Below are 27,405 nucleotides of genomic sequence, written 5' to 3' on the forward strand. Positions count from 1 at the left end.
TCTCGAATTGAAGCTTATAGCTAATTGGATCAAAACTTCCTACTCTTATCGTATGACCGTTTTTGTAAGGGTAAAGACGTCTTTTTCTGGGACCTTCTTCTTACAGTACAATTATTGTTGTAAGGAACAAACAAATTGTTGATGTAGTTTGATGATATATACTGACCAAGATAGCTGGGACATAACTCTTTTGGCATCTAGGCACTCTTGTTTTAGATCTTCATTAAATTTATTTATATATATAATAATAATAATTTCTTCCCCCTTTTTGCTGAAACATGGAAGCCAAGGGTGTTCAAAGTCCATTAGAGAAAAAAGGAAGGGTTCAGTGAAGCATAAAAGCAAACCCCCCCTACCACCCACTCTTTCTAGAAATAAAACAACAAAAACCTGATCACAGCTTTCCTTTTCTAGCCAAGAGTATCTTCAGTTTCTGGATTTGGTTGTTTGGTTTTCTGAAGATAGATTGATCAGAGAAATTAAGAAAGAGAAAAGAAATCATGGGTAGAGGAAAGGTACAACTGAGGAGGATAGAGAACAAGATTAACAGGCAAGTAACTTTCTCAAAGAGGAGAGGAGGGTTGTTGAAGAAAGCCCATGAGATCTCCGTTCTTTGTGATGCTGAAGTTGCCTTAATTGTCTTCTCCAACAAAGGAAAGCTCTTTGAGTTTTCTACCGACTCTTGGTACCCTTTTCCTTTCCTCTTTTATACATCTATATATTTTCTCTCTATACATATATATATTCTTATTTCAACTAGGGTTCTAAATCTGTAACAATTCTCAAGGCTTGTTTCCAAAAACAAAAACAAACCCAAAAAGCAACAAAAATATTATTTTTAATTAATCTAAACCCACTTTTGGGATCATAAAAATATTTAGACAAACCAATCAATTCGGATCTACCAAAAACTAATATTACTTTTAATATAATGTTTTGTATCAACTATATATGTGTGTGTTGTCTTCGATCCAACAGTGATCTCATGGAATATATGTGAAATCCTCAAACTTTCACCTGGTTTTCATTTTTTATTATTTTTTTGTGTGTGTTTGGATACTCTAATATAGATATCATAAAGAAAAGGTAATTAAGCGTCTGATCTTCTTATTAATTAAGTAAATAATCATCTTTCAAAGCTGCTTAGTTTTTACATAATTTTGTCTCTTTACTTTCTTATCTTATATATAAAAAGTAACAATTACAGTTAAATTTTTATATGTATAATTTACTAATCCTTAAAGAATTTACAAAGTGTCCGTACTAATTTATCTAGTATGAGTAGGTGTCTTTGATCTTAAGCGGAATCTTTAATTATGATATACATAAATTGAGTTAGAAACACAACCATTTTTACCATGTGTGTTGAATTTTTTAGCTCTAAATTTTAGGGGGATAATGTTCTCTATCTCCTCTCCTTCGATCGATCCATTTCCATCGGATTTTCTTAATAAAATCTGACCTTGGAATATTTCTTTTCTCGTTTCTTTTGTATTAAAAGTTGAGTTGGGGAATTCATGTCAATTTTTTTAAAAGAATATTTTTATTGTTTGGATCTACAAAAATAAAGAGAATCAATACTTGAAATTAAGTATATTTCTTGGAATACTTTTGGCCTTATATTTTTTACTTGCACTTTTAAAATCAACTTTACAGCCGACACCAAAGTATTTGGAGATTGAGGGTTTGATCAATGTTCATTCTAATCATTTGAACAAACATTAAAGTCTTTCTTAATTACCATGATTTAGGGTTTCTGTTCTACAACTTTAGGAGAAGCATTTTGGTAGTTTTTCTTTTTATTTCCGACCAATTTGATAATTTGATTGAGTTTTCAAAATGTTTGAGAGTCGGATGCCTCAGCGCACCATTCACATGTGTCAAAACTTCAACAAGTTTTAAGATCAAAACTAACTGAATTTGGTGATATGGGACATATATAAATATAAATATGACCTATGGTAGGTTTCTTTACACATTAACAAAATTGACAAATGAGATAAAGTACAAATGAGTATCGAACATCATTATATGTTCAAGTATCTTGAAGAATAAGTTAAAAAGAACTTAATTATTCAAAGTCATATGGTTCTTATAATATAATCATTTGGCTCTTTTAGTTAGTTACATTAGGAGCATTAACCTGGGGAGAGTTTATTTTATCTCTTGTTCTTTCAGGTTCCATATATACAGTTCCGTTTTTCTCTTCTGTTTTCTACGCCATTGAAAAAGGCTAGTTTCCATTTCAATAAGCAAAAGTGAATCATTCATACAATTACCACTTTCTTGCTTTGCTAATATCACACGTCACCATATTACAATTTTTAAAGGTGACTCCTAACCAAGAAGAAGAAGAATGTCTTTGATCTCACCATTTCTGAGCTTCTTAAGGATGGAGTCACTGAAAGAATCTCAGAAGAAACTATATCAAGAAAGCAGTAGCTGTGTTAATGCTTCAATGGCTTATTAAAATGGACACAAAGCCATTTATAGGCATGCAAAACAGAAAAGATTCTCATGACATTCTACGAACCACGTGACAATTAACCACTCATATTTGACATACTCTTTTTTTTTACTCAATCTTTGATTTTAAACTTCTTTGACACCCAACAAAGAACTCTTCGCCTCTGCTACAATGAACTCCCAGCTTATAAAGTCATGTCTAATCTCTGTGTTTAATTAGTTCTTCCATATTTTTCATTGCAACTGTTGACGAGTTATCATAATATACTGAGAAAAAAGAATCCTATTCTGAATGAAAGAACGAAGCGTATTAATATTAAATATCACTAGCTATATTAGGGACTTGTTGAATAAGAAGAAGTAAATACGTCGGCTATCAGATATGTTCACTATACCTCGTGCTACATATAGGTTTAAAAAATAAAGGTTGTACATTACTGCAACTTCGAATGAAGTGGAAGTATTAGGAATATATGTCAAACATGCATTGGTGGTGGTGGTGGGGGGGGGGGGGGGGGGGGGGGGAAGGGGGGGATGAGGGCTTTTAGACCCCACTATATTGCTGCAATATAACTATTTATTTTGATTTAAGTGCCATGATTAAACATGATAGTTAGTTTCTATCGCAGCTTTCATACTCTCTAAAACACACACACACACACACATATATATATATATATATATATATATATATATATATATATATATATATATATATATATATATATATATATATATATATATATATATATATAGTTAGTTAGTTTCTATCGCAGCTTTCATACTCTCTAAAACACACACACACATATATATATATATATATATATATATATATATATATATATATATATATATATTAGAGAATATAATTTTAATTTTAGGTATTTAAAAAAAATACATATATTTTACCGAATATACATATTTGTATAATTATTATACAAACATTCTTCAACTAACTTGGAGGAATAGAAATGCAATTATGAAATTCTACTAAGAATTGTACTAGTAACACGGTAATACAATAATTATAGATACCAAATGATCTTAGCTATATATATATATATATATATATATATATATATATATATATATATATATATATATATATATATATATATATAAAAGTTTATTTCAAAAAAAAATTAAATATGAAGGTTTAACAATTAGTAAATTTGATTTTATAAAAAATAAGAAAAATAATGAATTATTGAAATTTAAATGCTCATTTTTTTTAAATTTAAGCAAATCATTTATATAAATAAACAAAATAAATAATTGAGTTTTAATTTAGAAATTGAAAATTAGAATGAAAGTTTTTTTAATGAAATTGATATTCATTTATTATTATATTTAAGTACTATGTTGAATTAATAAAATAGAAAAAATAAAAATAAAACAATCAAATGAAAATTGAAAAAAAAAAACACAAAATGAACGAGAGTATGAGATATAGCAAAAAATTGATTTTTATTTATTAGTCTTATTTTTAATTGGACCAAATAGCATATAAAGCCTAGGCTCCCAATTTAATAGACATTATAATAATATGAAAATTGAACCTAATCCACACATTAATTAATTAAATTGCTACTCTCCAAACTCAAGAATTAAGAGAAAGTTGTTGTGCTACAAACAAAACTAGGTAAATTGAGGCGACAAAAAAACTTAGCACAAAGAATCAAGAAGAAGGTGATTCTTAACATCTTAATAGTATGTATTATTTTTTTTATTTTATATATCAATTACTACTTACAATATAAGCTTGTAAGGCTCTTTATGAAGCTCTTTTATGTTACATTAAGAGATTTGAGGGAGAGTCTATTATTAGTCTCGTAGTCTTTTAGCTTCTCTCTCTTTGGTTTTCTTCTTTTTTTATAATAGTATAATATCCCTAGTATCCATTGATTTTTCTATATATGCAAATGATCCATTCAGGTGTCTATATTATTATGTTCTTGCTTTGCTAAAATCATTCAAACCAAACACATTATGAAACTTGGAAGAGAAAGGAACTGGCTAAATATAGGAAAACCCATTGTATTTATATGAAATTATTGAAAAATACCTTATAGCAAAAGAAATATTTCATAATTTTTCACCGTTTAATAAATATTTTTAAGGGTTTTAGGTTTTATTCATTTGGTTAAATATATAATACCATGTTGCATTACATAAAGTTACTAAAAAGGACACTCTTTTTTTAACCTTTGAAGCCTATATATAATAATATATGTATACAAATCCTTCAGGAATTATTAATGTGGCAAAACAATTGGTGTCACTGAAGACGAGGCAAAGTAGTGTCAATGTCATTCATCCTGGAATGGTGTAACCAAAAGTGAATCATAGGAAAAAAAAACATATTTTTTTTAAATGTGTTTAAATGAAATTATTTTTTTCACTAAAAAAGTTAACATAATAATTTCTTCAATAATTTAGCCCAGCAAATAAATCAAACGTACAAAAGCAGCAAACTTTCATTTATAAACGGTCAAAACTTATACAATGACTTGTTATTAGTCAAATTTTCTCTTCGGTGTTGATTGTGATGGAACAACAAGTTTCTTTTACAAGTAATAGATTTTGCATTGAGGATTGATCATATATATGTTTATAATTATGCTAAATGTTAGATAAGATGAATATTTCATTACCTTATAACAAGCACTTGAAAAGAACCATATTTTCTTCTGGGAACAATCATCTTCATCATTGGAATCTTTAATTAAGTTGCTAAGCATTGAAGTTTTACTTTTGTTTTATTGTTTTGAATTCTTTTTCATTCTTTACCGAAAAAATAGCTACCTGTATATGTTAAAATTGAGACATTGTCAGTTAATTAATAGTAGTAATTAAGTTATACAATTATTCTGTTATTTTGAAGTTATGATCCTTTTAACCAAAAAAAATCAGTTTTTATACAAGAATTATGTTCCTGCATTTTCAAATAAGAATTTTACTTAAATAATTATAAAAAATAATCTGTCTTTTCAGACACTTAAGTGTACGTTTTCTACAACTAATTGATATTCGAATTGTTTGGGAATGCATGTCTTCTAGTTTAATTTAAAAAATAGTACTAATAAACTAATAAATAACTAAATATATATTAAAAGTATCCTATGCAAACAACTAATCCAAATATTTGATTATCTAACCATATAATCTAATCCAAATATATAATAATTACAATTAATCCAAACTTTAAAATAATAATTCGGCTTTTGTCATAACTAATCCAAATATTCAAATATCTGAACCATATAATTCAATTCAAATAGTATAGTCAGACAATTCGGTTTTATCTTAATAAAAAATAACCTTAAAAAAACAAAAGCAAAAACAAAGTGCCACTGTCGTGCTTAATAGACTTTGTAAATGTAAATTATGGTTGTAACATTTGCTACAATCAAATGGGTCATGGTTTATGCTTCCTTTTGTAAAAAAAAATGTATAAAGGATATGTGTGTTTAGTGTATGTATATGCGTTTCAATAAGGTAATAAAGCATGCAAAAAATTGTATGCTTATAACTATAACATAATTACTTTTATAACAAATATAGAAAATGAATTATATATATATATATATATATATATATATATATATATATATATATATATATATATATATATATATATATATGTTTGGATTTTATAACTAGAAGCAGGTTACATTTAAGTACATTACTCTTTTTTGTAGTGTGTACTAGAATATGTGTATAGCATCGATGTTAGTACTAATATTTATGTTGCTTGTAATCAAAACTTGGTTAATATTTAGTAATATTGTCTCAAAACTTTTAGAAAAGTTTCGACCTTTTAGAAAACTTGGTTAAACTTTATAAAAAAATTGAGTGATCAAGATGGAACAACATAAAAACATTTGAACAAATTGAAATTTGATTCCTCAAACCTTTTAGAAAAGTTTCGACCTTTATTTAACTAAGTCAACATAGCTCTTTATTCAAAAAGCTATGGTTGCCAAAAAAATCCTTCCAAGATAATTCCTCTTCTTTAAATGAAAGCTAAAAAGGATCTTGGGTTTTGCTTCGGCCCGGATAGCTTCACTTTTAGATGCAACAATTAGGCCATAATCAACAACGATATCATTTGTTTCGTAAAAGGATACAAAATGTTGGTATGTGTGCCTAGAGGTTGTAACTCATCCTTTGACAACCTCATTCATAAGGTTACACTCTGCTCCCGAGTTCACTAAAGGAAAGAAAAGAAAAAAGGAACTAGAAAAAAGAAAAGAAATAGAATGATCTTTCTTTCATTTGTCTCCAATTCCTTCCAATTTAGAGGACGGTTTTTAAGGAAGATTAGCATAAATCTTTCTTTCCTTCTCTCATCTTCTTTTCGATAAATAAACTTAGGAGCAATGATTTTTTCTCAATCCTCTCACTTCTTTTTTCTCTCCTTAAATGAAATTCTAGAGCAATGTATTAGTGATCTTCCATTTTCTGAATCGAACGCCTACATAAAAACTATTGCTAAAATTCTAGCCAACATGCCCATAAGAGTAATATCATCAGTATTAAGTGATGTCCAATCTACCTACATAAAAACTAGGCATCTAATTGGAAATATGCTCATTGTAAATGAAATTATCTCTAGAGCTAGAGTTATGAATATGAAGTTGATGTTATTAAAATATTATCTTTTAGTTGGATGATACGAGCTTAAAGATGATGATGATTGTTGGAGAGTGACTTTGATGCTCTTCAGGAATCATAATATTAATATGGGATTTTTTAATATGTGCCCTAAGGGCATATATAAGAAGCATTAAAAGAAGTATTAATTAAAATAAATATTATCATAATTAAATGTGATAAACATTAATTATAAATAATAGTATTTATAATTAATGTATAATCCATTTAATTATGGTAGTATTATACATAATTAATGTTTATCACATTTAATTATGGTAATATTTCTTATAATTAATACTTCATTTAATGTTTCTTATATGTGCCCCTAGAACATATATTAGAAAATCCTTATTATTATTGCCTTTCGAAGATTAGATGGTTCTAATCACAAAGGAATTAGGGTTGGAGTTTAGACCAACATCATCGGTTTCAAAAGTTTTCGATTATTTAAACATTCATATTCACTCCTTCAGTTGGAGCATAGGTTGGGAGAGAATACTCATTTTTGGTATGATGTGTGGTTGGTTAATCTCCCATATTTGTTATATATCCTAGGCTATATACCTTTGGTCGACAACTTAGATTGTAACGACCATAAAATTTCAACCAATTTAAACTTTTCAAAAACAACCCGATTTCATAAAATTATTACAAAAATGTTTTCAATACAATTATTTCAGAGTATTCTCATAATCACATCACAAAACATAATCATGAGGAGCGGTACGATCACGCCTTTGCCTTGTCACGGTCTCCTGAAGAACCTGAAAAACATTAAACCACAACTGTAAGCCCGAAAGATTAGTGAGATATCCCCAAAATACCAACCACATATACCATACACGCATAACATGCCATATCATAACAGAACACAGAACAGCCATGCACTTCGGGTCTACTGTGTGACTGGTCCGCCGCACCGGCCTTCAGTCCACCTGGTCCACCCTCCGAGTCTAACCACATACATCGAGTCTATAGTGTGATTGGTCCGCCCGCACCGGGCCTTCAATCCACCTGGTCCACTCTCTGAGTCTACAGTATGATTGGTCCGCCCGCACTGGGCCTTCAGTCGGCCTGGTCCACTCTCCGAGCCTCGGTACGTCTGGTCCGCCCTCTTGGGGCCTACAGCCTATCCGGACCGCTCGGTGGGCCTTCGGGATAACCGGTCTGCCCTGGGTATGTTGGCCTACAGCATAAAGCAGGTCCCACCTCAACCCAACCCCAGTCCAACAACCATGTGCACATAAACATTCAATCATATAACATATCACATCCAATCAAACTGATCTAACAGATCACATAGCATAGCATCATCCTAACCAGGATACCGACCTAACCGGTCACTAGCATAGCATCATCCTCCATACCAGGATTCCGACCCTAACCAGGTCTCTAACATATACCATCCTAACTACCAGGATGCAACATAGCAAAGCAATAACATAACAACGATACCCGGATCACAATCCGATAAAGGGACGGCCTTGGTGCCGTAGACCCTGTTGATATAGTGAGGATAACTCACCTCGCAACTGCCGACTGAACAGATAAACCCAAGCTGCTCCGACCACTGATACGATCTCCAACACTGGCCAACACCAAAACTTTGAACTCTCAAAACAAAAGCCAACAATTACCAAAATGCTCCTGTAAATCAACTGGTCAACCCTTGGTCAAAGTCAAAGTCAAAGTCAACCCCTAACTGACTTTACTCGCCAAGTCAACCCGATGACTCGCCGAGTCCCCATGCACAGAACTTCCCCAATCTGCGACTCAACTCGCCGAGTCACCCCGAGACTCGCCGAGTCCAACAACTCCGAGTCCTTTCACACTCGACTCACCGAGTCATCCCTTGACTCACCGATTCACAGCTCAACCAGAAGAAAGGTTAGGACCTCACGACCAGACTCGCCGAGTCCAAGGCTATCTTCAACCAACTCGTCGAGTTGTTCTTCCAACTCGCTGAGTTCTTGACCATATTCATCCAACTCGTCGAGTTGTTCTTCCAACTCGCCGAGTTCCAGCCTATCTTCAAGCAACTCGCCGAGTACACCCGTGTGACTCGCCGAGTACCTCTAGATCTGAATCCATACAGAGGATTTCCAAGCCATTCAGTTGATCCAAAACGTAGATCTACCCTTCTACAAACCATCCATCATGTAAAGTGGCAAACTTTACGTGAATCCATAGAGATCTAGGCATTAACACTCTAGGGCTAGGGTTTGGGACAAGATAGCTTCACCAAACACTCAAGAACAGGGACTTTAATGCACTTTAGACCTTCTCCATTCCAGATCTGAGGTAGCAACCTCAGATCTAACCTTCAAACTCGAAATACCACAAACCAATCTTTCCACACACTTCAAAATGACGATTCTAGATGAATAACAGCCCAAGAAACCAAGTGATACCTCAAAAGGAAGCCCCAACAGAAGAGAAATTTGAATCTTAGCAAAGCCCCTTGCTCCAAGCCTCCTAACTCTCCAAGATCTCCTCCAAAATCTCTTTTCCAAGGTTCAAATGCACTTAATCCACTCACAAACGCGTCTAAGGGTTTTCTGGACTTTACGGGAGGGTGAAAAGGCTGGGGAGAGGGTATAATGTCCTTTAAATAGGGCTCATCCTCCGAAATTAGGGTTTTCTCCACTCAGCACCAACTCGCCGAGTTGGCCACTTAACACGCGACCAGAGTCGCGACCCTACTCGTCGAGTCCACTCATGGACTCGCCGAGTTGCCCTTTCCCATTTACACTTTTAGCCCTTCAACTCTACTCTTGATATTCCGGGATGTTACATAGATGGTTGTGTTAGTGAGAGAAATTGTGGCTTATGTCATTCTAATATTGCTTTTATGTGGATTTAGATTTGTAGTATGAGCACATCTTAGCTCTTTGGCTCTGCAATTGAAGAATAGGGATATCATTTCCAACAATTATGAGTATGGATGTTAGACCTTTGAGACTTTAGTTTCTTCACGCACTTATTAAGATCGATGGTGTATGCGGTCCTATTAGCCCTTTAAGGTTACAAGATAAGATGGAGTAAGCTTTTTAATGCATGGCGAAAATCCTCATATGAAGGTTTTGGTGAGGATGTTGCATATTTATATTAAAATATCTATTAAGGTCATGGTGTTATCATCCTCTTTATGTCTTATTTGTAGCTCAGATGAGCAAACTAAAGATCACAAGTTTCTCTTTTGTAATGTATTGGAGCTAGCAGGGGACAGATGGGTGTTGAGGGTGTTGAGCCCTTAATTCATCTTTTTTAATTGGACTATAAATCTTCAACTAGCTAAATCTCACTATACCTAAAGACCAATGTCCAATTTAAGTCTTCCTTATTCTATACTTAATCTCTTTTAAGCTCCTTATTCAAAAAATTTGGATCGACCCCTGGGTACATATACGACTTGGCATGTAATTTTTACATGGTGGGATATTGGCCACTTTTGGCCGGCTGTGGATTTAACATCCATCGTTTCCATGGCCAAATGTTTTGAAACATTAGGAATTCCAAACTTGTTTTGACACAGTGATTTATACAACTTTGTTGGTGTTATGGAATTGTTGGAACCCCAATACAATTGTCTTGAATATGGATACTTTCCCCTTGATACTATAGATGATGAGGTGCAAGTTATAAGCCAATTGGTGTTGTAATCCATATCCTGAATGTTGTTACGACTTGTACTCTTACTGTCTCACTAACTTGTCGTTTATAGGAGAGATAGATGACTACTTTACTTTATCCTCTTAATGATAGTGAATGACCTTTTAATGAAAATACATTAATAATCCATATCTTCAAACCAATCTCCGCATTCTTTCACAAGTAGCAAATTCTTGCTACACCTATGACATTTGGAACCATTTTTCTTCATGAACTACTACTCCTAGCCTAATAGTACGATTTACTTGAATACACACTATCTATGCTTTAGACATCATATATACATTAGGCATACTTCCATTCCCAAGAAAAATATGTTATGATAATGAATATCCATGAATGAAAGAAAAGAAGGTTGCATATCCATGAAAGAAAGAAGGTTGAGGAGGCATACATGATACATGTTCTTCCTTTTTCTACTCTTTATTTCCTTTTTCCAGTATCGACTATCGATATCTTCACGATCTCCCTTTGTTCTTTCTGTTTAAGTGTTTTTTCCTCGAGATAATATCTTTATGATGATATAATAAGAATATATATATATATATATATATATATATATATATATATATATATATATATATATATATATATATATATATATATATATATATATATATATATATATATATTTTGGTGACCTGTTCTTGCATTACCTTTTATCAGTGTAAATGATCATCTTCACTTTGAACCAAGTCCCATTGGTATACCTTTTGCCTTCGATACAAAAGCCTCCTAGTTAACACCGTTTCATAGCCTTCATTTTTAATATTTTTTTGTTGCTCTAAATATCCAAACTATTGTCATCATGGAAAACTTTACCACAACCTATTTTCATAAGCTAAAAACCTTTATCTGGTCTATCTCGTTAATTACCACTTAAATCATGTTTCATTTTATTTTATTTTTTATTTTATTCATATGCATACGTTAATTGATTAAAACGTGAAGGTCAAGTTTACCTGGTCCATCATGGAATGTACACTAATTTATGTCTCAGAGGTTGTTGTAAACCTAAAGGTGTATTATTGACTAGTAAGCCATTATTTTGGGAGTACCAACTAGTTTGTCGATGAAACATAATGGCATGGATAAAATTCTTAAAGCGTTCTAATAAATGCTCATAGGACAATAATGCAAATAAACGTACATAAATAATAATTCTATAATTACAAAGAGAAAGTAAACAAACATGTTGCAGAAATTTTATATATATATATATATATATATATATATATATATATATATATATATATATATATATATATATATATATATATATGTAATTTCTACGATAATTTTTTTCTACACACCATTCTAGTCTTACCTGAAACACCAATCTAGTTTTAGGCATAGAGGTTTTTGAAATCTACACAATATTTGATTATTACTTTTAATTTATTATTTTCTTTATATAATAAATACTATTTTGTTGGATTATTAGATTATTTGTTTATTTTTAATGTATATTATTAATTCTTTTTTAATTTATTAGTTCCACCACAAAATCGTCAGAATACACAAAAATGTTGCATCTCATCATCGAAAATCGTCAGGATCATCACAAAACCTCTTCATCGGAGGTCAAAAAGAAACCCACAAACCTTTTCTAACCAACGATAACGGTAGTCACCTGCGATAAAATATCTACCATCACCTGATCGATATCACCACTTTTAATGTTTCCTGATAATGTGACTAAGTAAAAAAGGTTTACTTAAAATTTAGAGAAAGGAAGATTGAGAACAATTCATTATGGATATATATTCTTTATAAATATATTATTTTTGTTTTATTTATTTTGTAAAAAATATGGCTTGAAAGAAAATTTAGATGATAATAAAGTTATTTTAACAACATAAAACGAAAATTTAGATGAATAAAGTTACTTTTACGATATAAAACAAAAAAATCAATAGCATATAAATTCAATTATTTTATTCAATATTTATAGATCTTAGGTTATTTTAAAAAGATCTTTTGTTTTTTTATTTAAACCATATTAATTTTTATTGGTTGAGAATAAATATGAATAAAAAATAACTAATTATAAGAAAAAAAAAACTAAATTATATGAGTAATGATAAAAAAAAATTAAGGTTTGTAGAGTTTTAATCAAATGATTAGATACTATAATAACCTATATAAATAAAAGTCCATCTATCTATACCTTCTAATAATTATATTTTTTTTCTAAAATAACTATAATTATTACCTAATAATTTTATCTTATACCTATGGTTATATAATTGATTACATGTCATTTCATTCTCATCAATATTATAATCATTTTATGTCTTGTAATATAGATTATATTAATTTTTTCTATTTAAAATCTAATTAGATAGATTGGTATGTAGATAATATAGATTGATATGTAAATAATAGGACATAAATATGCCTAACATATTTGTTGACTTTCTCTTTGTAATTATAGAATTATTATTATGTACGTTATTTGCATTATATATATTATATTGAACGATAAATGCATTAGAAAGTAACAATAGGCTAGCACAAAAAGAGTTACAGAATACAAATATATAAAAAAGAAATACACCAATTAACGTGTGAAATCAAATTAATCTTCGATCTATTCTTTATCCAATTGAATGCATGGATTTAAATATCATCTGCTGCCGTGAAAAGAAACATTTATTTTTCTTAAAAACCAAGTCATTACGAGTTCGTTTAAATACCCTACAACATCAAGTATACTAACAACAATCTGAGTTCAATCTCTTCTTATCAATACCAAAGGAAATCAAAACGATTTTGAGCTCATCACAATAATTTGATTAATGAGGTGTAATATAGTTATTGGTTGTTTTCATTTTCACATCATATTTGCGTTTTCGCATGAGCCTTCCCCTATATATATATATATATATATATATATATATATATATATATATATATATATATATATATATATATATATATATATTAAAAGAGTAGTTCTTTTGTCAAGTGTCATAATATTAGACTTCCTAATTAATATGATGTCACTTGTCATTGTATTAATTCTTTATTTTAAATTGATTAAACCTCTTAATTAATGTGATTCTATTTGTCTAATATATATGAAAAATTAACTCCACATAATTATTTGAATCAATTATTATAATTTTACATAACTAATAAAAATATCTTTTAATTAATAACTTATTTAAAATCTTATATAAAATAAGTAATTAATAATTTTGAATTTTTTACAGGTTTAATTAATTTTGTAACCGTGATTCCCACAGGTTATAAACTAGTATATATATAAACACATACACACACATTGAACAACTCGAAAAGACAAGAGTCTACACACGTCAAACACCCAACTCTGACAACCCAAAATAGAACCCCTGATTCCCCAAGTAAAATAGCTCTCGACATGCAAGCAAGACCTGTCGTACCGGTTCATGCTTGAAAACTTAGACATTTGTTTAATCATGATAAACAATTTCGGTTGTATTTCATCTTGTACCTTCATTAGGATATTTGTGTCTTTCTAAACTTGATTGTGTTCCAAGATTTCCATACAAACCAAATCGTGAAGTACACATATATACGAGTAAACTTGAATTTACTTTTCTTGAGTAAGCCACACGAATATGCCTTAGATATTATTAAAAGGATAACTAAGCCACGACCGTACCTTTCTAGGAATATGTTCATTCCTTGACAACTCTAGCAAAAGAGTTGATTATAAAAGTATGGTTCACAGATTCCGCCACCATTTTGCAAAACAAGCATCAATGTAAATGTCGGGCGGAGGCAGTAGGGGGCTAGTGAGTGTTGTGTCGCCCTTAACTCAAGTGCTATTAGTGTATTTTTCTTTAAAACTCATCGTCACCATTTTCTTTTCTTTAAATTTAACTACAATAAAGGTAGTGGTACATGTAACAATACACTATTTACAATCACTTCTTTTTACTTATAATATATGTTTTTTATGATTTACTATATATTATTAAATTAAAAAGTTTGTATTTACCATAAAAACACGAAAAGTAGGTGAATGCTTTAAAATGATATAAAATTTTCTAAAATCTGGTACAAGAAAAGAAATTACTATATATATATATATATATATATATATATATATATATATATATATATATATATATATATATATATATATATATATATATATATATATATATATATATATATATATATATATATATATATATATATCGTGATGTAAGTCTAAGCCCCTTTTATTAAAAAATTCGGACTATGTCCCTGGATAAATGAATTACTATACCACGGCGAGATAGATTTGTAGCTACATGTATACGGTTGAAACCTGCTCTTCGAGAGAAACAACATACTTTTAAAGGAATTCAATTAGTCCAAACAAGCTATAAATGTAAGGAATCAAAGTTCACCTCTACCATGGTTTTATTTAAAGATTTGAATGTAACATACATGTTCATCACTAATCCAACTCCTATAATCCGAGTTGGATGACAAAAGAACATCACCACAATAGTCGTAAAAGTTTAATCATTTCTTGTGATTCCTATCCAGAATGCACCGTTCTCTTCCACTCCCAAACAAAATCTCCATAATTATTACTTAATCACTATATTAGCAATTAGACAATTTTGGGTAGCTTCGATAACATAGTGCTAGGATTAAGGAGTTTAATAAACTACTGATAAACACAAACACACACACCAAATAAACATACAAAGAAGATAAAAAACACAATAATTTAATATGGTTCACTCTTATGTCTACAAACGAACCAGGGAGAAGTTTTATTAATAATAGTTGTCACACATTTTTTGTGTTAGGGTTACATTCATAGAAGGCAGCTCTGATTAAAGGTGTTTATTTAGATGGATCGGTTCGATCTGATCCAATCAAGTAAATCCAAATTGATTTTAATGATCCAAGTAGTTCAAACTAAATTCAAATCCGATCTCATCTGATCCAATTACAATTTGGTTGGATCGATTTTTATAATTTATTTTTGAAAAAGCGAAACATTTAAATAGACATATAATTATGATATAACCCAATATTACATATAATTATGATAGGGAGGAAACCAATGGAGAGAGTTGGATGGGGTATGGGATTTCCTAGAGAGCACTAAAATGGGCGAACTTACTTGTGCACCTTTTTGAGTTTTAGGTCGTGTTGCAATCTGAGGACGTGAAGTTGTGAAGTATTGTTTATCAGTGGCTAGAGATGTTGGTGAGCATCATCTCATCACCACATCCAACCACTAAGCACTTGGTATACACACCACTAAATACCAACCCACTTTATATTTTTTTATTTAAAATTAAATAGAAAAATACAATAAAAACATAGAGATTATTTTTAAACTAGTTTTTCATTCATTAAAAAAAATACATTAATTTTTTTTAAAAACCGAGAATTAAAAACAAAAAATCATAAAAATTCCAAAAAAAAAAAAAAAAAAAAAAAAAACTGCTCATTCTTCATATATCTCGCTCAGACGGATTCTTTCATTGTGAGAAAAATCCTCAAATCTTTTCCCTCGTAGTTGACGGCTTTAATTTTCAATATCTTCAAATCGTTTTTTGTTTGAAACAATGTTTGCATGTCTACTATTTTTTCTTCCACCCAAGTCATCATCACCGCCTTTCTCTCTTGTACTTGGACATATCGATCGAATTTTTCTCCAAAATGATCGTGAAAGCTAGAACTCGAATTGGAAGCTGCTTTTCTTGCTCTATTTCTTCCTATCGGTCAATGACGAGGTTGTTCATCTTCAAGATCTATCCGCTCATCATTAATATCGATGTGTATTCGGCCCTCTGATTATTTGAACTTCCATCAACATTTCTTGTACGCTTCGAACCGAAAGAAGTCCCCTCTTTCCCTTCTGTCATTTCTCTCCATTTTGGAGTATCCTTCAACTTTAGTCAAGGTTTAAGACATGGAAAAACTTTATGGGTTGTCTTTGGTTTTTCATATTGTTTAGATTGTTGTAGATTCCACCGAATTTGCTATATTTTAGTCTCAAATTGCACTGCTTTGAACTAAATTGGTCAGAATTTCGGCATTCACTTCCCATTAAACAATAGAACACGGTTCAAACATTTTGCAAAAATAAGTTGATGTTTGAGCATTCTCGTTTATGGGGTCTTGGGAAGCCGAAACTCATGCATGTGTTAATTTCTATTTCCCTTCTTTTGTCCAATTCACCTTTTCGTTTTGATTGGTTGAAGTGGTAACCATGGGTTTTTTTTCTTTTTTTTGGTCGGGGTGGTGGTGAAGGTTGTATCACGGGTTAATCATCGTAGCCACCACAACCAACCACGATCACAGCCAACAACGGACTCCCGAGGTGGTGTTCGTGTTCGTGTTCGTGTTCGTGGTTCATGTCAACCTGAACAATGGAGCCTTCCGTGGAGAGTACTTTGGAGGGTCTTAGTTTAAAATGTATATTTATATATCTTACAAACATTTAGAAGAATTTTATGAACAATTTTTGAGAGTTTTATAAACAAACAATTAATAAATGGTAATCGTGTCATTATTATTATTTACATTCCAAATCATGTGACATAATTACAAACATTGTTAAAAGAATCCCGAGTAGTCACGATTAGTCCCTAGGGGTAGGTAGCCGACTAGGTGACACTTAGACATTTATCACCATTTAAACAACTAGCTAGTGAAGCTTTATAAGCTTATAAAATTTTTAATGTCTTGAAGATGTTCTAGATCAATATAAAACTTTTTAAGGAATAATATGTGTTCTTTTAATCATTTATATTTATTCTGTTATGATATTAGTTATATTAATATGTTTTTTTAATGATATTAGCCATATTTATTTATTTTTTAGAAATTATTGTACAGCCGACTAGGTGACACTTAGACATTTATCACCGTTTAAACACTAGCTAGTGAAGCTTTATAAGCTTATAAAATTTTTAAGGTCTTGAAGATGTTCTAGATCAATATAAAACTTTTTAAGGAATAATATGTGTTCTTTTAATCATTTATATTTATTCTGTTATGATATTAGTTATATTAATATGTTTTTTTTTAATGATATTAGCCATATTTATTTATTTTTTAAAAATTATTGTAATAAAATTTAGACTCTTAACTAGGTGATCACTAATCCCGAGTAGTCTTTAGTCGCCGGTACGACAAAGTTCTCTAGCGGCTTTTGTCATCATGATTACAAACCAAACATAAATATATAATAGATTTGGATTAAATTTCTTTGAAATTTTTTTTTTGTCAACCAAACACATTATATAATTTAATTTATTCATATTCCAACACCCTTGCATTCCATTTTCTTTAAAAGTTTTATAAACATTCTAATAACCAAACATCTACATGTTTGGTAGAAGGTTCATTGTTTAAGCTTAACTATAAAGAGGGTTTCAAAAAATCGTTTATTGAAATATTTGCATCCAAATATTTTTGGGTTACGTCTTATGGGCTAGGTATTTTTTTTTCTTTATGATTTGTATCATCTTCAATTTATTTCATATATATTTTCCTTCTTTTATCTTGAATAATTCCTTCCTAATTATCTGTAAAATGTTTGAATCCATCTATTTTTTTATTTCAAATCTATCCGGTCTATGAGAATATTCAGCTGAGTTTTACATGTTTATCTCCTACTGTGGTATTAGTACTGTTCAGCTCTCATGAAATACAATTCTATAACACCTTATGTTAAATCTTTGGATTCTGGTTTAAAATCACTTGGAGGAAAAGACAATATCCAATAGGCAATGATATTATCTACTGAACATCTAAATTTAAAAATAAAAAAAAAATGGTGTTTAAATTGAAATTTTATGTTTTTATTTAATGCTTTTGTTTTGACTTGCCACAGCATGGAAAGCATCTTGGAGCGATATGAGCGGTACTCTTACACTGAGAGACAGCTAGTTGCAGCCGACGCTGCACCGGTAAAGAATCATTCATTCATCGTACCTGACAATATTTTCACTCATGACAGATGCTTTTTGATCTAGTTATTTAAACAGGATAATTTTAATTTTACAATTTGTTTCTTTCAATGATGACATGATTGACTCTGTATGCATATATACGCAGAGAAGCTGGACCCTGGAGTACAACAAACTTAAATCTAGGGCTGAACTCTTACAAAGAAATCACAGGTGCATTTTTTGTATTTATTCTTTCTTCTTCTTTCAAAAATGGAACTAATCTATTTCTTCTTTTTTTTTTTTTTTTTTTTTAAAAAACTTTTGGTTGTTTGTTTGATTGTTTAGGCACTATATGGGTGAAGATATAGAGTCATTGAGCTTGAAAGAAATCCAAAATTTGGAGCAACAGCTTGATACTGGTCTCAAGAACATTCGCACAAGAAAAGTATGCATGCGTATATATACTAAATATTTTATTTGTTAAGTACCTTATATATATATATATATATATATATATATATATATATATAGTTTTAGATCATGAGTCACTGAAATTTTTATCTTGCAGAATCAACTCCTGCATGAATCAATCTCCGAGCTTCAGAAAAAGGTGGTGGATTTATTTCCTTCCCTTTTTACATTTTTTTCAGGTTATATCTGTTTTTATTATCTTGTTTTACTAGTTGTGAGATTACATGGGTTAATTTTAGGAGTAAGCATATTAACCGAAAAAACCAACCATAACCAAATTATCCAATATAACCAAACCATTTTAACCGAACCATTACTAAAAGATATGGTGCGGTTTCTAATTTTGATTAACCGAATACATATGGTTAGGTTATGATTTTCATCCAAAACCGAACCGAACCAATAATATTAATAAATATTTTTAATATAATATAATAGTAAATACTCCTTCGTCACATATTTATTATCCACTTTTGAATTTTGACGTATTTATTTCTCAACTTTGACCTTAAATATTTTTGTTTTTGATATATAATACTTAAAGCAGAATATATGAATGGATTGTGTTTAAATGTCTTTTCATTGTTATAAGTTTCATCAAGTAATTTATAACACAGACAAAATTATTTAAGGTCAAAGTTAAATAATAAATACCTCAAAGTCAAAAATAGACAATAAATACAGGAAGGAGGGAATATAACGTATGTAATATATTGAGAATTGGAATTTTAAAGGGAAATTACTTTGAATTAGATATGATAATTAATCTTCTATCAATATAGTTATATATACACAATTATTCATTTTTTTATAACAATGAATTTATGTTTTTCAATTTTTATAGAAAAATATATTTATTTTTATGTCATTGTGGACCATTATAGTTAATCGATATTAACCGTTAACCATAACTATTAACTGACTAAAACCGTTATCCAAATCCAATATTATCCGTTACCCAATGGTTATTGAAATATGTTAACCAATTGTAATGGTTATGGTTCGGTTTTGACCAATAACTGAACCAACCCGCTTCATACACACCATTAGTTAATTTTTAAAAAAAGTTAAATATAAATGTCAAAATATTTAAAAACTTTGAATTTATAAGAAAATAAGAAAAAAAATTGAATTATTATAACGAAAATGTTTTTTTATCTTTTAAATTTAAACAAATAATTTAAATAAATAAAAGAAATTAATGAGTTTTAATTTTGGAAATTTTGAAATTAAAAGATAAATTCATTAATGAAATTAAATCCATTTATTAGTACATTTATTACAATTACTACATTAAAATATTATGTGGAATTTAATAAAATAGAAAAACTCATAAAATGACATGTAGAAAAAAATTAATTCAAAATAACCATAAAATGATATTTGGCAAATTGAATGAGAGTGTACCAATTGACTAAAAAACCTTCATTTATTAGAGAACTAGGTGTGAGACCCGTATGTTATACGGGTTTAGATTTAAAATTTAAATTTTAAATTTTGAATTTAAAATGAAACATATTAAATACTATATGAATACTAATATTGTAATTTATTGGTTATTTTCAATTATGACAATTATTAATTGAGGTTTAAATATAATATGTTAAATAAGAAAAGATAAACATATAAGAAAATGACAAATGGAAAAAACATTTAATCAAAAATACCAAAAAATGACATGTGTCCAAATTAATAAAAGAGTGACATGTGGTAAAATTATTTTCATTTATTAGGGAGGATATCTATTCAGAAAAACTAATTCACCATATCACAATGTCTCGATAAAATGTTTTGGATTTTTTATGTCTTTAAACTTCATAAAAAAATTGTTTGTTTCTTTAAAGTCTTGAATTAAAAGATTGGCATGTATGGTGTTGGTGGAGGTGGAGGTGGTGGTTATGGCGAAGGAGGTGGCAAGGTGGTGGGGACTGAGGCAGTTGTAATGACAGCGGAGGTTGCAGAGGAGGCGGAGGTGGCGGTGGAAAAAAAAATCATGTTAGGGTTACAACTTAAAAAAGTGATTTTAAAAATCAGAAACTATTGATTGTCTTTTGTAAAAGAAAATGACAAATTATTTTATGTTTTTTTATCTTTTGAAAAACATACAGTTTTTTTCTCAAATATTTTTTTTTGCTAGACAACAAACACTAATGGTTTAACAATTAGAAGGTAATTATCAAATTTCAAAGATTAATTTAACCATGCATAATAGTTTTCACGAAACGATATAAAACACTGATCTATCCTTGCAGTCTAGTAAAGTTAAATATCCATTTTCATTATATGTTTTTTAGCAACTTCTTCCATTTTCTCATGCATGATATTAATATTGATTCACCAGGGAAAGGCCATACAAGAGCAGAACACTACGTTGACCAAGAAAGTAAGTTTCTCTTGCTCTTCTTCTAATTCAAATTCAAAATAAAATAAAAGAAAACAAGAAAGAAAGAAAGAAAGAAGTTGATAGGTTTACACTCTTGCAAATTTCTTGAGTTTTCATAATATTGTCAAATTGGGCAAGTGTGTGATATCTAGTGTGTATTCTATGAATAGATCAAAGAGAAGGAGAAAGAAAAGACAGTAACACAAAATGCTCATGATCAATGGGATCACCATAACTATATGGAAACCGATCCATCCTTCCTTATGCCACCACCACCTCCCTCTCTCCACATGGGGTAATCATCTTTCTATTTAATTGCGATTTTTATTTTTGATTTTTTATACGCTTTATGTGATACATATGTATTGATGCTCTTCCGATTATGAGAAGGCCAAGTGTAGCGTACATTATTCTTATGAACATTATGCCAAAATCAGGGATCATTATACTTTGTTTTTATATGTGATGTAGAGGAAATTACAACCAAGGTGGTGGTGGTGGTGGTGAAGGAGAAGCAGCTGAAGGAAGGACAAACGAGCTTGACCTCAGTCTGCAGCCAATATATTCTTGCCACATGAGGTGCTTTCCTTCGTGAATGACCTGGTGTACGTATCCCATTAGTGCTTTATAATTATAAATAATGCTTATGTTAATTTGAATATTAACGAAGAAACAACATTATCCAACAATCAACAATCAAGTGTTGTGTAATTTCATGTGAAACTACGTTTGCTAAAGAACTATATATAGTATTATGTAATGTATGTATAAAACGAGAACAGAAACACGCCTCGTTATTTGTGTGTTGTGTGACGACTTATGTCTATGTCTTGGTACTAGATCTAAAAAATAATTTATTGATCATGACTGATTTAATTTCCTTCTTTATCTACACTAATATTATAAGTTTCATAGTGTCTTTAATAATACCGTACGTTGATATCCTTGTGGAAACTACTCGCTAGATGAACTTACTTTGTAGTTACATCATGCTTTTATTTCACACTCAGATATAACTTGAAAAAACTTATATATATATATATATATATATATATATATATATATATATATATATATATAGTCACTTATTAAATTGTGTTGCATCAATGTGTGATACACTAACACTCTCCGTCAGAATCAGAGGCTCAATAAGTATAGAGACAGTGATGGTGCTGAGTCATAAGGGTGCGGGATGCTGGCTTTGATAACATGTAAATATATGTGAAGCTCAAGATTGTCTCTTCAAAAGAGTCATTGTGGATAGAACGAAACTTTAATATATATATATATATATATATATATATATATATATATATATATATATATATATATATATATATATATATATATATATATAAAACCACTTTTAAGATCATGTCATACCAATATTAGATACACTAACATTATTGTTCATCCTTGTTCATTTGATTGTGAGAGTGAGAGTGTCAGACAATTAATTAAAAATTTTCAAAAGTTATATTTATGACCTTTTTATTTACAAATTATTTTCTTATTTTCTATTTTCATCATTTTCATATTTTTTGAAGAGTTACTTTTACATATTTATATTTACCATTATAAATAAAATTTTTGCCTTAAAATCAAAAAATATCATTTATATGTTCTATCAAATAATAATTATGAGTATTTCCATTGGGCCTTTTATTTTAAAATTATAGTTTTGTCCTTGTATATACCTAATTATATGTAGTTGGTTGTAATATGAAATTGATAAATTAACTACAAATTGAAAGCGATTGTATACAATGTACAAGTGAAAAACACATCTTTCTTTTTTAAATGAGAAGGCACCAGAAGTAGTATGGTTGGTGAGAGCAGACACAATAAGTGGATGAATCGAGGGCCTTAACACCGCTTTCCGGTGACTCCCTTGGTGGTAAAGTTGTCACCTTTTTCTTCAGTATCAAGTGCACCTTCTTCAATAACTTTCTTGTTGAGATCGCATATATAATCATAATCAACGTTTCCATATAACCCAGATATTGATTTTCCAAACTCCAAACATGTATTAGAATTACCTTGAAGGTGGCGAAAGATCCATTGGAAAGCTTTCCAAGTCGTTTTTCCGAAATAGCCATAAAACGAAATACAACACTTAAAGCATGTGATAAGTCGGGTCGGAAACACACTATAACATACATTAATGATGCAACCGTACTTGACTAAGGAACCTTTGACATCTTATCATTTTCATCATTTGTTTCTAAATAAACTTTACTCACGGGTTTGGCATTTTGCATGTTTAATCGATGTAAAACTTTGTTGAAGTAGTTTTTTTGTTGTTGTTGAAGTAGTTACTATAGCTAAGTATAACTTGCCTATAGTTGAATCCATGAAATTTTCATACCAGTTATTTTCTTTTCATTACCCAAGTCTTTCATTGAGACTTTAGGATAAAGGAGTGTTTGGGATTGCTTACTGAAACACCCCTCGCTCGAGATAATTTGAAATTATACTTAAGAAAATCATTTGTGAAAATGTTCCCCAAAGATTAAGAGTTTATGTTTTGCAGAAAAACAATTTGGTCCCAAAATATAAACTTAACCAAGTTTAAAATTAGAGAGGTTATTAACAATAAGATATCACAACATGATTTTAGTTCAGCACACATTCTAAGACATTCTTAATATCCAAGCTAATCCCTAGCTCAAGCTAGGGTCTACAATCTTAACATACATCAAAATAAGTTAGGCAATGCATTTGCATAATGAGTTACCCAAGGTTGATTTCACTACTAGAAAAATATCATTTAATGACACGCATTATTTGTCATAAAAAGGTACAAAGCTTGTGTGTCAAAGAAGACCATGTCATAAAGGAAGACGACACGCATTTACGTCATGTATTTACGAGACACATTGTGTATCATTAAAACCTTTGTCATATATATATATATATATATATATATATATATATATATATATATATATATATATTTGATAGATTTACTCATTTTCAAAATAAAGGACAATTAATATCAAATAATACAAAATAAAATACATATATAACAAAACAATCAATTTCATACAAATTTTTCATTATACAAAAAATATCATATATACAAAGAAACTATTTAAATTAGACCTTAAAAGTATAATCAATAATTAATGAAACATTTGAAGAAAATGAATATAAAGAGTTACAATTTAGAAAATTACATCTTAACACTTGATGAAAGAAAACTAATAAACTTAGGCACTAAAACTAACTTTTTTATCTAAAAGTTGAATTGTTGACCAAAAGATCATCTCCCATGCACAATTTGTACTTCTTCACCACATTCTTTTGTCATGTTGGAATAGTGTTCACGGTCATCTTGGTCAATTGGATCTGTAATGGACACAATTGGGTATTCACTCACAAATGGACACAATAGGTGTTCCTTCGACCCAATTATACTGCAATTCCTAAAAAATGCATAAAAATAAAAAATATACTAATAAAATAGATGAAGAGAAAGTAACAAATGAAGCAATAATACTCGTCTTTCCATAAGCATGGTACCCAAACCCTCTAACATAATAAAGATTAATATATTGGAAGATAAATAGAGAAGTTCTTTAATGGACTTGGTTACAATAAAGGGAGGGTAAATTACCTTCACGATAACTTGGTTACGATAAAGTGAGTTTGACATTTGCTTCACCAAAATTTGTCCATCTCTTTGTTCTTCAATTAAGTTTTGTAATTTTTGCCACAAATCATTCTCTATAATTAGCTACTTTGGACGTGGATGATGTTTATATATACAGTCTGTCAAACAAAAAAAAATAATGTAGAATGAACAACGACTTATTCATACAAAAAAGTAACAAGTTTCAAAATTTCAGTTCCAACCTTTATTAATTTTAGCTTAGTGAGACGTGATATCGAATCATGGTGATTAAGTCTTGAAATGAGTAACGGTGTCAACCCGTTCACAACTAGTGTTTTATTTACCTCAAATGATTTCCTGCAAACCACATAAGATTATACACATGTTATTATGATAAAGAATTATAAAAAACAACATAGTGAATAACATGACATTAAAGCATACATACGTGATGATCTTCAAAATGGCTCTAATATGTGAAGGAAAAATTGTTTTGGACAACACTGAAAGAATCTAACCAACTTCTTAACATACTCTTTTCAAATGTTAAGAAATATAACAGAATTGATTTGGTGCAAGGAATTGATCAAAAATCACTCCACAACAAAGTTTGTAAAAGAATAGGATGATTTTAATCAAATTCCATACTTAACTGTTTGGGTCGCATTCATCTTTCTTTCTCACATGATGATGAACATTTTAAGAACTCCTTACTACATTCTACACCAGAAGCGAATCCCCATCTGCAATCATGTAGAAATTAGAAGCAAAAGCATAAAAATAGTATATGAAATCAAAGTTTCATAAATAAGAATTGTAAAAAAAAAGATTTGATCACCATGCTTAGACCCAACCCACACATCCACCAAATCTTTCCATTTCCTATAACAATTAAAACATGTAAAAGAAATTGACAATTAGGGCAACAACATTCACAATCAGTTGAAACTGAAGAAAGTTATGAATGTTCACATAAACAGAGAAACCCCATTTGAGTTATAGTGTTATATTTCAACAGGGAAGGGGCTCAAGTCTTGTTGAAACGGGTAGAGAAAATTATATACATAACTTCGGCGATGGCGATCCTATTGCCTTGATCGAAGTCGGCGAATGGGAAGGAAAGGGTGGCAGCGATTGGAGTACAAGGGAAAGAAGCAAGCAGCACTCGATGTAAGGATGGGAAGGAAGAGTGGCGATGATTTTTGTGGGGAAAAGAACACTCCTAGGGAAAAAGAGGGGAAACAAGGAAGGTGGGTTTTCTATTTTTTTTGGATTTCCTTTTCCCGCTGCTAGTTGCTAAAGAGGAGGCGTGCGTTTGTATAATTATAATTCAACATTTGTAGAGGACACGGTTTAAGATAAGCTCCCTTCGTGTTTTTTTGTGAGACACTACTTTTAGGGCATGAAAAAATGTGTCCTAAATCCTTTAAATTTTGGGAGAGCTGACATTAATTTTAGGGCACACACTTTTATGTATCACAAATCGGTGCGTGTCATGGTTCGTGTGTCATTAAATGTTGTTTTCTAGTAGTGTTTATTTAAAGTAACGGATGGATCCATCCAGATTACTCAAATCAAGCCTCCAAAAAACATATAAAACAATATGGGTATAATAATTCATTCCAATCAACGGTACTTATATGCCCAATAACTTGATTTCAAACAATATCAGTTCAAAATACATAGAACAAATGAGTGCGATAATCCCAAATCAAAACAAGTGTCTTATATGCCTAAAAGATTTACTTTAAACATTGTGTTTTCGAAAGGGACGAATAAGTCCCATAATACACAAAAAGAATAGGATAAGATCAGTACAATAAAAAATATGTAATGTATTAAACTATTCCCAACCATTTGTCAATCTCATAAGTCCAACTCACCAACAAAGACCGGTTATGTAGAGCCCATGGCGGACGACACTCCCAACTTTTGCACTAATATCCACAAACAAGGTTTGATGGTTGGATAAAAGAGCTTATAACAAATGACATCGTTAACTTTTGCACTTATATCTACAAACAGATACTAAGGGGTATCATCTTAGGCCACACGATGGGTATCTAACCTCTACTTGTTCACATTACTATTATCTACAATTCTACTCATAACAAACAAACAAACAAACAAAACGAATAAGGTCAATTTGGGTACATGGGATCTCACTGTCACAACCCATTATAGCATGAGATGCAAAAGTAGGATGCTTAAAACAATTTCCAAAATATAAACAA

The 27,405-nt window shown here is 30.2% G+C and overlaps 1 protein-coding gene across 1 annotated transcript; it reads left to right on the plus strand.

Moving 5' to 3' along the window:
• The first annotated feature begins 204 nt into the window (after window positions 1-204).
• LOC145065889 (agamous-like MADS-box protein AP1) lies at window positions 205-22,447 on the plus strand. Its single transcript, XM_079012988.1, has 8 exons — window positions 205-685; window positions 18,644-18,719; window positions 18,868-18,932; window positions 19,047-19,146; window positions 19,270-19,311; window positions 21,514-21,555; window positions 21,726-21,850; window positions 22,027-22,447. Exons 1-8 carry the CDS (start codon window positions 501-503, stop codon window positions 22,148-22,150), a joined length of 759 nt encoding a protein of 252 aa, XP_078869114.1. The 5' UTR covers window positions 205-500; the 3' UTR covers window positions 22,151-22,447.
• Window positions 22,448-27,405: the final 4,958 nt, after the last annotated feature.

This window comes from Lactuca serriola, chromosome 8 (genome assembly GCF_051521515.1).
Source record: "Lactuca serriola cultivar US96UC23 chromosome 8, Lser_US96UC23_V15, whole genome shotgun sequence".
In the NCBI taxonomy this organism is placed as follows: domain Eukaryota; kingdom Viridiplantae; phylum Streptophyta; class Magnoliopsida; order Asterales; family Asteraceae; genus Lactuca; species Lactuca serriola.

What these genes read in the sequence shown, in the direction of transcription:
- LOC145065889 (XM_079012988.1), top strand. Translation starts at nt 501, where the DNA reads ATGGGTAGAGGAAAGGTACAACTGAGGAGGATAGAGAACAAGATTAAC. An exon ending in TCTCCGAGCTTCAGAAAAAG is followed by an intron (nt 19,312 to 21,513) that starts GTGGTGGATTTA and finishes TTGATTCACCAG; the next exon opens with GGAAAGGCCATACAAGAGCA. An exon ending in CCTCCCTCTCTCCACATGGG is followed by an intron (nt 21,851 to 22,026) that starts GTAATCATCTTT and finishes TATGTGATGTAG; the next exon opens with AGGAAATTACAACCAAGGTG.